Source organism: Poecilia mexicana, unplaced genomic scaffold (assembly GCF_051168715.1).
Source record: "Poecilia mexicana isolate PSO_F unplaced genomic scaffold, ASM5116871v1 scaffold_19, whole genome shotgun sequence".
NCBI lineage: Eukaryota > Metazoa > Chordata > Actinopteri > Cyprinodontiformes > Poeciliidae > Poecilia > Poecilia mexicana.
In genome coordinates, this window is record NW_028263388.1 from 13,012,386 (window position 1) to 13,026,561 (window position 14,176).

General features: G+C 38.8%; 1 protein-coding gene across 2 annotated transcripts in view; it reads right to left on the minus strand.

Annotated features, from left to right (window-relative positions):
- The window catches only part of LOC106921405 (ankyrin-3-like), a 139,585-nt gene that overhangs the window by 56,654 nt on the left and 68,755 nt on the right, over positions 1-14,176 (minus strand). For both annotated transcript variants that reach the window (XM_088016307.1, XM_088016306.1), the window contains exons 5-15: positions 13,283-13,381; positions 9,196-9,381; positions 6,720-6,818; positions 5,700-5,798; positions 5,334-5,432; positions 5,023-5,220; positions 4,287-4,385; positions 2,935-3,033; positions 2,491-2,589; positions 1,045-1,242; positions 222-320 (exon numbers count right to left, since the gene is read on the minus strand). In XM_088016307.1, the coding sequence (XP_087872433.1) occupies positions 222-320; positions 1,045-1,242; positions 2,491-2,589; positions 2,935-3,033; positions 4,287-4,385; positions 5,023-5,220; positions 5,334-5,432; positions 5,700-5,798; positions 6,720-6,818; positions 9,196-9,381; positions 13,283-13,381 (1,374 nt within the window). The remainder of the gene's footprint in view (positions 1-221; positions 321-1,044; positions 1,243-2,490; positions 2,590-2,934; positions 3,034-4,286; positions 4,386-5,022; positions 5,221-5,333; positions 5,433-5,699; positions 5,799-6,719; positions 6,819-9,195; positions 9,382-13,282; positions 13,382-14,176) is intronic.

A 14,176-nucleotide genomic window follows, 5' to 3' on the forward strand; every position in this document is an offset into this window, starting at 1 on the left:
TCCACTCGTCCAAAAAGGAGAGATTTGCCAAACACGAAAACGAACCACATTTTAACAGATTACAGTGTCTATTATTTCCCTCCAATTGTACAATTATAACCCTTGTGTTGGTCAATCACATAAAACCTATTAAAATAGACTTCATTTTCAGGTTGTGATGAGACAAAAGATAAGAAGAAAAAAAAAAAAAGAATCTGCAGATGTGTCAAACACGTTGTTACCTTCCCAGCAGCATCAACTGGAGCGTTTTTCTGCAGCAGCAGGTTGGCCACCTCTATCTTTCCATACTTGGCAGCAACATGTAATGGAGTGAAGCCCTTCTGTAGAAAACACAAGGGAATACTGATGTATGTATGTATAAGCCATTTTCAGGATTAAAGTTAGAGAATGGTTGAATATTGGAGTGTTAAAAATTACAAAGCACAAATGTTTTAGGCGGAGAAACCAATTGTGTCATTCTCCTCATTCTTGAGCTATGAGGTAACGATGCAAATTCAATTTAGACCTTGAACTTTTTCTGTGGGATGTTGGTGTGTGAATGAAACTGGCCTCTTGTTAAATGTATAATATGAACGTTTGAACAAGTGTTTTTGTAGAAGACTGCTTTTTTCCCCCCATAGGACCGCTCATGATTTGGAGAATGATCTCATTTGTAAAAAAAAAAAAAAAAAAAAGATGAAAAAAAGTGACAGCTTGTGCTAACTATAACTTGAAACATCATACTTAGGGGGTTTCCATCCCTGTGCTTCTAAAATAACAAACCGTAAACTGCAACACTGCAGTTAACTGTTGAGAAAACTTTGAACATGCAGAACATGCAGCTGGTCTGGCAACCTGTGATTTCAGTCTGTTTGGTCCAAATCTGCGCAGTAATTGCTGTTCCCTGTCAATCAGACTGCAGTAGCTCCAAATATTGCATAAACATCCCTGTCATGTCCACTGTAACAGTGATGTGAAACCTATTTTTAACCAGCCCGAAAGCAAAGTGGCGAGACAACAACGGTTGCAGTGTTGATCGGCAAACATCTGCAGAACAAGTCTTACCTTTGTGGTAATGCTCAGATTAGCTCCTTGATCGAGTAGAGCTGCAGCCACATCTCTGTGTCCCTCCCTGGCAGCTAGGTGCAGAGGTGTGTACCCGGAGTTGGTCGTGGCGTCCGGACATGCTCCTTTTGTCAGAAGATGCTGCACAATGTCTGGCTTACCCAGACGACTTGAGATGTGCAGCGGAGTTTGGTCGTCCTGCAGCAAAAGTAGAGAGAAACAAAAAATGTATTAATGCAAAAAAGGAACCGTGTCACTTTATTGTTTCTTCATTGTGACGTTAACAGCTGAACTGATTGGTTCATGACCAAACAGTCTCTACCCGAGCAGACAGAGTTGAGCGACATTCAAGTCAAGAATTGTCTATTTGTTTATGGTAGCATCCAGATATGTCTTGGTATGGTTTTACATTATTCTTTACAGTCCTGTTTGAGTTGATACTGTGTACAAAGCAAGCACCATGTTCCCATTTGCTTTATGTGTCAATAACAGGATGGGATCACTGTAAAGGAAGCCTTTTGTTATTCTAGCATGAGATATGGCTATGAGATAATTTATTACAATAAATTTCTAGAGTTCATGAAACCATTTCATCTTTTGTTTGCTTTGGTTATCATTAGTGTGTCACTTCAGTAAAGAGAACTACAACCTGACTTAAAAAACAATGCAACTTCTTGCTTTCGCTTGACTTCGTGGTTTTGCAATTGTGCGGTCTGCTATGTAAATGCATTACAGAAATTAAACGACCTGGACGACTTTGTGGATTTCCCCTTCTGTAAAATGTTTACATGAGTATGCGACTGTTTTGGATAATGTCTAAAATGCCTGAAAAACATTCTTATCTATCCAATAAAAGTAGTTTACCCCATTTAAGTAAGTCTTAAAGATCTTTGCAGGAGGTAAATGTGTACAGTGCTGTGCAAGTGCTTCTAATTCTGAGAACAGCTGGAAAAGCAGATCTGCTTCTACAATAGCTCCACCGAGTAACTAAAGTCTTTCTGCATTGAAATACTTTGCTCACTTTTAATTAAGTTATTGTTGATGCATTTAGGACAGAACATACCTGTATTTATGAAAATTTAGGGAAATTAAAGAGCAGAGCAAATAGCTCTGCATTTTCTGAGAAGAGAGCCACTTGCGTTTCACAGAATCTACTGAAAACTGGTGGTAATTTTAAAGGAGGAAAAGAGAAGAAAAACATAGCAACACACTAATTAGAAAGTCAATTGTAAAACCACCTCGTCATCAGATGTTATTAAAGAGTTCATGAATTCCTTATAAGTCTGCAACTGGAGTTCTCTAGTAAATACGATTAGATTTAAATTTTTACAAAATCCCAATTAATCACTTAATGTGTCTCATTTGTGTTATTAAAATAGTAAAAAACATGTGTAAAACATGAACGAGTAAATAAGATAAATGAAGTCACTAGGAGTGGCAGCCTACTTTAGCCTTGGCATCAACTTGTGCCCCGTTCTGAATCAGATATCGGACCACATCAGACTGTCCGGCCCTCGCTGCCATGTGGAGCGCCGTTTCCCCTCTCTGAAACACATAAACATCCAAAACATAAAAGGCATGCACAACAAGAGTCACTTTTATTCAGTTAAAAAGCCACAGAGAAGAATAATTCAAAAGGGCAGAAGAACGCAAGGCCACCTTTGATTTCTATGCAGTAAGATGTAAGGCTTTATTTTCTATTTCTGTCAACCTTGCAACAAACAGAACAAGACTAGTTGACATTGATGAGTTAAACTTAAAAAAACAACAAAAAAAACATACAAAATGCATAGTTTATCTTCTTTTATATATCTCACCATCCTTTTAACATTCTTTTGGAGCCAATAAACCTTAGGGGGAAAGACACAATCGAGAACGTTCTGAACTCACCACGTTGTTTGTGTTAGGCGAAGCCCCGTGGTTGATCAGCTGGTGGACGATGTTTTCATGTCCCATAAACGCTGCGACGTGAATCGGCGTCAGACCAGACTGTAGAGAGAGGAATATAGAACAAAAAAAAAAGGACAGAAATGACAATCGCCTTATGCATCTTTCGAAACAGCCTTATGAAAATCCATTTTGAAAATCTTTTGAAAACCCCTTTGGCTGGTTCATATATAATATGAATAGATACTTTCTGGAAAATGTAAGCTTACTGGTAAATTAGTGCGAGGTTAAAAAGGAAAAAAATTACCTGAATTCTAAAACTGAGGAAGGGGAACAAGTGGAGATTTATTGACTAATAAACATCCTTCTTATTATCTCTAAATTCTGAGAAAATAAATGTAGTGATCAACTGATTGGATATCTGGAAACAAGTTATTTTAAGAGTTTTCTTGATACTAGCAAAATTAAGTTTCTTTGCATACAATGACGGTATAAAAGGCCATAAATCAGATAATTCTTTTAGATAAATAGGCTGATTACAGGAGTTTTTACCTAAGAGCATTAACATCTAGAAACAAGGAGCTAAGACTGGGTTGCAAACCTCAGCATGGTAAGCTTTTATAACTATTCTACATACAGAAATAAATGTAGACAGTGTCTGCCCAAAATATGTGCAACAAATGAGAGCAAAATGCACAGAACAATAAATGTCCCTCTGTTGTTCTTCATTCTCATTAGTAAGTGAACGATTTGCATCATGTTTTAACTGAAGATGTTTAGTTTCGACTAATTAAAGCAATCTGATCCACTTAGGTCTATCCTTAAAGAGACAGGAGCAATAAAACCTAAGGCTGTCGCTGCCTAAGAACAAGAACAATCTACACCAACACACAGATTGGCAGCCAACTTGGAGACATGTGGAGGCAAGAGGAAGTTGTTGAGCCCCAAGTTTCTAGATTGCAAGACGACTACTCACCCCAAACAGAGCACAATGTGTACGCAAAATATGCGCAAACAATAGAGCAAAGTGCGTCGCTTTATGTCTTACCCTTTTTGTTTTATTTTTTCGAGCTACATGTATGTTTCACAGATTTATGAAACGTTTAAATGTTCGACAAGGTTATATACTCCAAATAGTTACATTTTGACCAACCAAAGCAGCCTCAGTCACTTTGAAAAGATGTGTGATGATCGCTTTGTGCAACAAAAGCCTTTGTAAGGTTGGCTTTTATAACTCGATACGGCACTGCCGTTACCAGGCACAAAGAGTGCAGATATACAAAAGCTGTTCCTTCAAGAAAAACGACAAATTGTTTCTTTAATCACGCAAATATTCCGCACACACACTCTCTTACCTCTGTGACTGCCTGTATAGACGCCCCGTGCTTCAGAAGGAGCTCCATCACTTTCAGTCTGTTTTTCTTACAGGCGATGTGGAGGGGAGTAAAACCATTCTAAGACATTAAAAAAGGGAAAAGATAAAAAGTGTTCAAAAAGTATGCAAAAAAAAAAACTTCCAGAAAGTCTTTGTGTCTCTCCTTCAAGATCCTTCAGATTTGGAGGAGGATAAATCTTGAATATCAGATAGAAAGCTTAAACAAAGGGAAAACTTTGTCTTTCCTTTAACTTCTTTTTCCCTACTTCTGCCTCTGAACCTGAGAAATATGTTGAAATAATCAAGCCTACCCTGCACCAAAATAGATCCTTTTTCCTACAGCTCACTTTTTTCTCTCCAACTTGTACAGTCTCTCTTCCCCTTCCTCCGTTTCTTTGAGGTTTCTGGCTCAGGCGAATGACTTCATTTTCCAACCCGTTTCTTTTTTCCCTCCTCATTCTCTCCAGTCATAAAGTCCCTGTGCTTTAACCACACCCAGACTTTTCCCATTATAGAGCCCAGATCCTGGTTCTTACGTCAGAATAGAGGTTGGTGATATATTTTCCATCACTCTCTTTGTCCTGTTCTCTGCCCAATCTCCCACATTTAATTATTTCTTTTAAATTGTTCCATAACAAGATTAAATTTTTGTTTTCTCGTCTGTTATGTAACAGAAAAGTCTCCCCCCCATCTTTGATTCAATAATTTCTCCTCACCAGCGCTTTAGCGTTGGGATTGGCCTTCTTGTCCAAAATGACCTTCGCCACCTTGTAGTGACCGCAGTGCGCGGCCACGTGCAGAGCTGTCAGGTAGTCGTTGGTTACGTCGTCCACAGGCACCTCGTGGTGCAGCAGCAGCTGGACACAGTTCAGGTGGTCGCCCTGTGTCGCCATGTGAAGAGGAGACAAGCCGTTCTGGAGAGAGAAGAAGAGGAGAGGTCTCACTCTAATGCGGCAGCAAACTGATAATGTTAGAATGAATTGGAGTAAGTGATGGTGTAAGGGTGGGACAAAAGCTGAAGGTGCACCTTGGTCTTGGACATTAGTGGAGCTCCTCTGTTCAGCAGCATCTCCACCACCTGCTCATGGCCACTTCTGGCTCCGCAGTGTAGAGGAGTCAGGCCATCCTGTAAAAGCAACAACCAGCAGGATCAGCTTTTTCTACTTACTAACGCCATCAAAAGCCTTTTTCAACAACAGAACAGCAATACTAATTGCTAAAATTATTCCACTGACCATCCATCCAGCTCTAGTGTGTAGCACAAGTTACGATAAAGCAGGTTTCATTATGAGAGAAGACAGAGATTGAGCATTGGAGAAAGTGGAGGGAAAATGTAAAAATGGCCACTGTCTACAAATTCTTCAGATTTGTGTGCGTGTGTGTGTGCAGGTACCTTGGTCCTCGCATCAATTCTGGCCCCCCTCTCCAGCAGCAGTCGCACCATGTTTGTGTTTCCCCGTTTGGATGCTACATGCAGAGGTGTGATGTCATTCTGCAAAAAAAGATAAGGCTGACAATAAGGCACTCAGTCATTCAGTCCCTCTGATCAACAGTTTTCTCATTGAGATGGTTAGGATCAAAGCAGAAGGACAAGACAGAATTAAGTGAGTGCTACTGGTTACGTTTTTACCAGTAAAAGCCATTTATTTGTTTTGTTAGAGAGCGAAGCTCTCCCTCGGACAGCATTGAAGCTAAATGACTAAACACCGCCCTCTAGAGGAGAATATTTTAACACATCCTTTTAACTTGTTTTTCCAATAATTTGACAGAATCAAGTAAATATACAGTTGATTTAAATTAAAGAAATAAAAAAAAAAAACATCTAAGCTTGCAGATGATGTTACGCAAAGAGGGAGAAAGCATGAATATTTGAGACTGATTATGAACACACTTGCATGTCGAGTCTGCTTTATTTATGGTTTTAAAAGTAGCTCTAGATACATACCACTATGCTTTGATCATAAAGTCCTGCTTTAAACTAAAGGAGTTTAAAGCATTGTATAACAAAAATCTACTTTTTTTGTGTGTGTTTTTTGTTTTCCCACTAGTGATCAGAGCATGTTACGGCACAATGCAAATGTATTCGTACCCTTTGAAGTTTTCACATTTAGTTACATTACAGCCACAAACCTTCATGTATTTTATCATGATTTTCAAATATTCCCAATATTTGAAAATCTGAACACTGTTGAAACGCATTGATCTATTGAACATAGAAGGGAGAAAATGGCTACCTTCACAGTGGAAACCACTAGCATTCACCCCTCACCCTCTGGTACAAAATCAAAAGCGATGCAAGTATCTGTGTGTTTTTTTTCTCCGCCCCCCCCTCACCCCCAACTGAGTGACAAAGCAGCTGCAGAATCAAACAGTGGAGTTGTTGATGGAGTATTTGTTGCACCTTGCCACTTACCCTTGCCTTGAAGTCCACAGCTGCCCCTCTGTTGAGCAGCAGTGTTGCCACATTGATGTTGCCGTAGTGAGACGCGATGTGCAGTGGAGTGAACCCGCTCTGAGAATGATGAGACATAAAAGAGGTGCAAAAAAAAAAAAAAACAGAATTTAAAAGGCAGTGAGAACTAAGCAAAACCTGTTAGGAGACGAGCCAAAAGCAAAGCACAATGAGACAGTATATTTTAGCACTGGCTGGTCAAATGCAGATGAAAAAAAAAAAAAAAGCCCATCAGAGAGCATAGGTCAAACATGCTATCAAACTAGAGTAAAATTCTACTTTTATGGCAAGATTGCTCTCTTTGGCCATTGAACACATCAACGAAATTGAAGGCAAACCAGCACCACAGGACCAGATATGACTCATTTAACTAAGGATTACAACAGTGGAGTTTTCATAAATGTTGAGCGATGAGTTATTATTATTATTATTTTTTCTTTTTGTTAAATACGAGTCTCATCTTTTTAAGAAATTCTAAGCTTAATCTATACAAACTAATACATCTAAAGCTACAGTTAACTGAAAACTAAGCAATGTAGGTCAGCTTTGCTGTCAAATTTTTTTATTTAAAATTTGTTTCTGTTTGCTGATGACATGCTTTAATCTGACAGGAAATCTGGATTTAATCTGGATTTAATTTAAAAGTGCATGCAGGTAAGCATGCACTTTCACTCAAATCTAGTTATTAGAACCCTGCTTTGAATTAAAAGATTAGCTCTATTCAGAAAACCAAAATGTTTGAACTGAACCCCGGCTTGAATTAAAACTCCTCAGTGCAAATTAATGTTTTATGTTGAACCTTTCAAAGAACCAGACCAAACATGTGACATGATGGTTTTGCATTTTTTTTTCAGTATGATTGCGACTGATTGAAAGAAATTACAACATATTATCAAAATCAATACTTACGACAAATTCAAGTTGTTGTATCGACACGACGAGTTCAAATAAGAAACAGTTGAATTCGAAAATGACACCGTGTAACAAGTAGAGATGGCAATCTGATGATCGCACGCTCAGCAAATCACACCAAACTTAAACCTGACCTGTTTTTGATCAGAATGCCTCACTCCTTTCCTTTTTGTACATGTCTTCTGTTTGCTGATAAGTGCGGCAGGAGCTGAAACAGCTGTCTGACCTTTAATCCTAACCCCCAACTCTCATCTCAAGCCTCAAATTTATGGTCAAACATGGGGCATAAGAGAACTGTGATTTGTGACAAAACACACTTTGTCATTTATGCCGCTTCGGAACTCTACTGGAACACCTAAATGACATCTAAAATAACAAAACGAAACTGTCACTGCATACGTACGAAGCAACATCTAAATGTGATGCGGGCTTTAAAAAAAAAAAACAGGCACAGAGGTGAGGCGCAAAAGCGTTCATGCCAGCATTTAGCATCCATGCCAGCAGACCGAAGGCTTTGCGGTGGAGAGCGTGAATGAGAAATGAAAAGAGGAGGAAGAGGAAGAAGAAAAGAAGATGTACCTCTGTTGTTCTATTCACCATCATCTAGAAGGGAGAAAGGAAGAGGCAAGGGGACGGAGGGGTAAGAAAACAGGAACAAATCAAGGGGGGAAAAGGTTGCACAGGAAGAGAGAATGGGGCGGTTAGTGCACCACAACAAGTACAACAGCAACGCCGACATGGTTGCACCAAGCTCTCAGATGGATATGGGGCGATGCGGTTGTAAATAACGAAAATAAATCAACGGGAGTCACAGCAGCACACACAAAAAGAAGATGAACTGAAACTCTGCCTTGTGTTGTCTGCTGTATGTTTCAGCACTGTGCGCACTAGACATGTTTATATAACTTAAGCAGTAAAGACTTCTACCACTTTTTTTTTGTTTGTTAACATTTCTTCAGATTGTTAATATTTTAAATACCGGCCTGCAATCTTTGCTTAATAAGCCTGTGATTTTTATTTATTCACAAAACCACAGTCCCCCATTCATTTGCACGGGAATTCAAGTTGCAATGGGGGAATTATATGTTTAAATCTTGTTTCCTACAAGTGAGAGTAACAAAATAAATAAATAAATAAAAATAACACCAGATATAAGTCAAAAGAAATGACCTCACGTGTCCAACACTACTAAAAGAAAACAGGTCTTTTAAAAAATAAGATTAAAATCAAGGATTACTTGCAAACGAAATGTGGAAGTTTTCAGATAATGACTCATTCGGTACATTACTACCGTTAAAGCTGAACATATTGACGGCATCTCTAAATGTAAAACAATGTTTTGTTGCTCTTAAATCTTGCAAATATAAAGCAAAGATCCTCGTTGCAAATATAATGGGTGGATGGGAACGAAGGTTCAGAAGTAAAGGTTTTGTAAGAGGAAACGCGTCATGAATGCCCAAACCCGCTCACTGACACTGAAATAGCACGAGAGCGTTTGTTGCTTCTCAGGGCTAAGAGACCGTACCTTTGACTCAACGTCTGCGTTATGGTCGTTCTGCAGGAGGAGGGCGGCGGCCTTGGTGTCGTCTTTCCGGGCAGCGATGTGCAGCGCTGGGAGTCGGACCTTCCCCTTGGTGTCGTTTTCCAGTAGGAGGGAAACCACCTGGTCGTGGCCCTGCTGCAGCGCCACCGCCAGTGGCGTAAAACCATCCTGTAAGTCAGCAGAAACAATTCAAGAAGACGTGAGTGACTTCTGTTGAAAGGTGGAAATTGTTGAAAACACATTAAAGAATGCTTTTTTTATTTATTTATTTTTTTTAGTTCTTACTCAATCATATAGCTTATATGAATATCAAAGCATTAGCATTAATTGTGCATGCTGCTGATGGCATATTTAGTAGCTATCCAATAACTATCTAGTTTGTTGGCTTATTAAGTTAGCAACAACAATTTATGCCATTTGTGCAAGTAGCATTTAGTTTACAATAACTTAGCATTTTTTAACATTATAGTAACTGCTAGTGACACCTAAGAACAGCAGTGTTTCCCAACCCTGGTCCTCAAGGCACACTAAGCCGCATGCTTAAGATGTTAAGACTCATACAGTATGGTACAATACAACAAGACGCGATATTTCTTCATTGTCAGAACAAATCTGAACTTTGTCCTGCATCACAGCATTAGTATTTACAGACATTTACACAAAGAAAACGGAATCAAGACCGCTATTGGATAACACACATTTAACCCAAGGGTCGGGATAATAGTTCCATTCATAGAAATGTCATTCAGATCACCAAGTAGCCTGAATTCATTAATATTTATTGACGTTCTCATGGGTCCAACATTGGAGTAAATAGTAAAACAAACAATCTCAACAATTCAGTCAGCCTTTGGGGTCTTCAGATGGAATTCATCATCGTCACAATCAATCTAAATTCTTATCGCAATAGCAAATTTTTCACAAGAATGATGAGCGATTCAATAAATGCCTTCTCCTACCTAGCAGCCAAATTCAGCTCATGTTAGCTAACTAATTGAACATAATGAATAGCTACTGGTGAACAGCTGGAAAGTGGCATCTTGAGCCTTAGTAGCATTTTAGTTCACCTTAAATTAACAATTAGTTTGATATGGAGTTATAGCTCTCACAAACTGGCAAACCATAAAACAATTGTGCAAGTCGAAAGGCAGATCTGAACTCTGACACAAGCAGGTTGCTAAACAAACAATTGACATCTTCATAAAGGTTACTGTGGCTTTTTGCTTTTGCAAAACCGTCTTAGTCAGATGTTTATGCCCAACAGATGCAGACACTTGTAGTAAGGATAGCAGGCATGTTAATCTGAAATCATGCAGATGAAATTTGTCTGAAAGCACAAAGCAATCTAATAACCACTTAGCATGTTAGGCAATTCAGTCCTACAGATAAGTGCTTAAATAGTAGTTCAGTGTCTCGCTGTAGAACAAAATCGAAAGGGAATACATCTGCTAATGGATTTCAAATGAGGAGCGGAGACGAACCTGCAAACACACAAACTGAAATGCAACGATTCTCCTATGGGTCACTGGTGAAAATAAAAGATTTCTCCTCACAAGTTTCTGCTTGTGCGACAAATAAATGTATATTTACGCAGGGCGCAGACCCTCAGGACAACACCGACTCGGCATCATTACACACCCAAACATCAAAGACATGCTGCACACAAAACTGAACAGAGGCGAGTATCTGCACAGACACACGTCAGCATGTACACACACATCCACAGCCTGATCCGCAGACACACAGCTCCAAAGTGGCGCACACAGCCACGCCCGAGGGAGCGCAAATATATTCAAACGCATAAATTTAGTCTTTTTTGAGGGTTTCAAAAGTGGTGAGATGCACTGCAGGAAACATCTCGTGTTTAATCTGCCTTATTATGGATTCATGTAGCCTATTTAATACCCTAAAAATACCCTGAAAGACAATAAAAGATGTAGAAACAAAGCATGAAAAGGAAGTCGATCTTTATCTTCTTTAAAGATTGCAGTGACTCAGCATTATTTAGTTTTGCTGAAACAGTACCGATTAGATTTAACCAGAGACGAGATGTTTTGTCATGTAAATGGGACACTAAACTCGGAACAGAAATGCAAACTAAATATTACATTTATAGAAAAAGCAAAAAGAGCACAAAAAGAAAAAAAGATGCTGGAAAATTTCTAATTTCTCTTGCTCCCCTGAAATATTTGAAACTGAATTATTAACCACACTGAGATGCCTCACGGAGGCATCAACATAGATATGTTTGGTTGCATGAATTATTCACTCTGTATCCCACTGGAGGAGGCTGGAGAAGAAGGTCAGGGGAGGGGAATGGTGGGATGTGTTGGAAGACAGACTGAGGATGAGACAGATGCCGACTAAAACGTAAACGATTGAGACAAATGAAGGAGGGAAGAGGAGGGAAACATGGGATGAGGTGCGATGGAGCGGTTTGTGGAAATGTCAAGGACAAAGCTCTGAAAATACGACATTGGATTTCCAAAAAAAGATAGTTTAAAATGTGTCCAGACATCAGAAGGGTAGATCTTCATCACGGAAGATTCCAACAACATTGTTTTTGTAAAAAATAAAAAAATAAAAAGGTGCAGACCTTTTACATCTATCAGTCGGCAGCTACATGTTGTACTGTAAAGAGGTAGCAAATCTGATGAAAAGGACAAAATAAAGCACTGGAGCAGGATAAATATTTGTTCTTCTGCCAAATATGGCCCCAGAAACAAAAGGCCTCTAGTTAATGCAGCAGTTCCTCCATATCAGGCAAAAACTGCTAACAACAAAAACGTCTCATAGTTTAAAATTAGAAAATTCTTTCATCTGGTGCTTGTGTGCATTTTATTTAACCAGCTTATGGTTTGCAGAGAAAGGTAGCAAAGGTACAGAATATGACCTAATTTTTACTGCAGTTAAAGATTTTCAACAAAATGAAAATTAAAATGAAAATTGAAATGAAATGAAATTTGAAAATGTTTAATTTGCTATCCCAGCCAACATAAACATGCATCAAACAAGACTATGATTGTTTTGTTTTTTTTGTAATATATATGAATAAAAATGTATGTTTATTAAAACATTGTAATGTCATGTAACACTTACATAGTTTGATGATAAACAAGTTAATTACACTTCTAAATGTTACATTAAAGTCATGCAAGTTGAAATGTTTTGTTTGTTTTCAAGTTAAACCCTCTTCTTCTCAGATCATCACCGATGCTCAATAGGATCAAATAACCCTGCTGTAAAGCATTCAGGATAAGTTGATTAATGTTATTTTTCATGCTTGCAGGAGTTATACATTTTAAAAGTGAAATGTTGTTTGCTGCTTGGGCTGAAATTATTGAATCTTTGAGTAATCAATCGAGTTACTATTTCTTACGATGGGCAACTAAGACTGTTTCGGATGTTCAGGGATGTTTATTTCTTATGTGTACATGTTTACATAAAATTTTTGGAAAATATATAAATAGTAAAAATAAATAAATACTAAGTGATAATAATCAGACCTACTGCTTGCTGGTGGCTACCAGTCGCTAGTAAACATCATCTGTGTCCCAATAGGACAGTGTGTTTGTCATAGTCATGCAAAGATGCCAGCTTTTTGTCAGGCTGCAGATGGCTCACTCACAGCGCTCTGCTTGCTCACGTCAGCCACACAACGTCACTGATTTCTCCCCGTACAGGCAGCTGAAGCGAGCCAAGGTCACTCTTTTCAAACGTCATCGTCACACTGTGCTCATCATTTCTCCTTTTACTCATTAATCTCCCCGAAACCCTTATTCTTATTCCGAATCATAATTTCCAACATCTCCTAAATGACCCACTAGTTAATGGCATCCGTTTGCCAGAGACACTTTTTTTGCGATAATGTTTAGAGTTTAATTCCAGGCGAGTTAATTCGGTGATGGGGCAACGTGTAGTTGCTAGAGATGGGTGAAGAGTTGTGTGGGTGCATGCAAACATGTTTTATAAGTACCTTTATTGCCTGCACTTGTGTGTGTGTGTGTGTGTGTGTGTGTGTGTGTGTGGGTGTGTGTGTGTGTGTGTGTGTGTGTGTTTTTCTTCTTACCTCTGTAGCGATGCTCTGACTGGAGCCGTTGTCGAGTAAGAACTGCACCACTTCCATGTGATTCTCCTGCGCTGCCATGTACAGTGGAGTAAAGCCATTCTGGGAACAAAAGCACAAAATAATCCTGTTTTACAGAAACAATGACATCAGATACAAACCAGATTCTCAATCTAAGCACGTTTGACTCACAGCCCCGTAACATTAATGCACCTGAATATTAGAAAGAGTACAAAATACAAAACAATCCATGTGTTTAGGTCTATTGGTGTAACTTTGAAGGGTCTTTGTTTTCCTTCAAGCAAAAGTTGCGCATGCTTCAGAACTTCAGTGCTTTTTGAAGCCGTTTATTTCCAAGATGCAGCCTGACAATTGTTTTGTTTTTCTCATAGAAAGTGTCGCTGTTTTGTAGTCAGCCGTTTCTTTTTTTTTTTTTTTTCTGATTGAAGTTTTAAGTATTACTGTCTTTGACTGTGTGATATTGTTTGTTTGTTTTTTGTCTCTTTCCAATCTTCTCAATCTTGTAACTCAGTTACAGTAAATTGTTGCTCAAACTCAGCCAGCGGATAAGTTTTGTATGAACTGCTAAATACAGGTGGATCTTCTCCACTGTCATCACACAAGCAGTTTCTTTTCAGGCGACATCAAGATCCTGAATGTCCTCAAAGGGCTGGTCGTGGCGGAACGTCTTCATGAAACTACCTATTAGACTGTAAAAATATTGTAGCTTTCTGTACTTCTTTTAACATCTATTCACATTGATGTAATGTGGCATTTTATTGGACTGCTAAAATGATATTTAAGCAGACAACTGCTATCGCGAGCGCCGAGTTTGACACACACGCACCAAAACTTAAAGTTCACATCAATCCACGCTGCAGGCAGCAACTGTGCTTA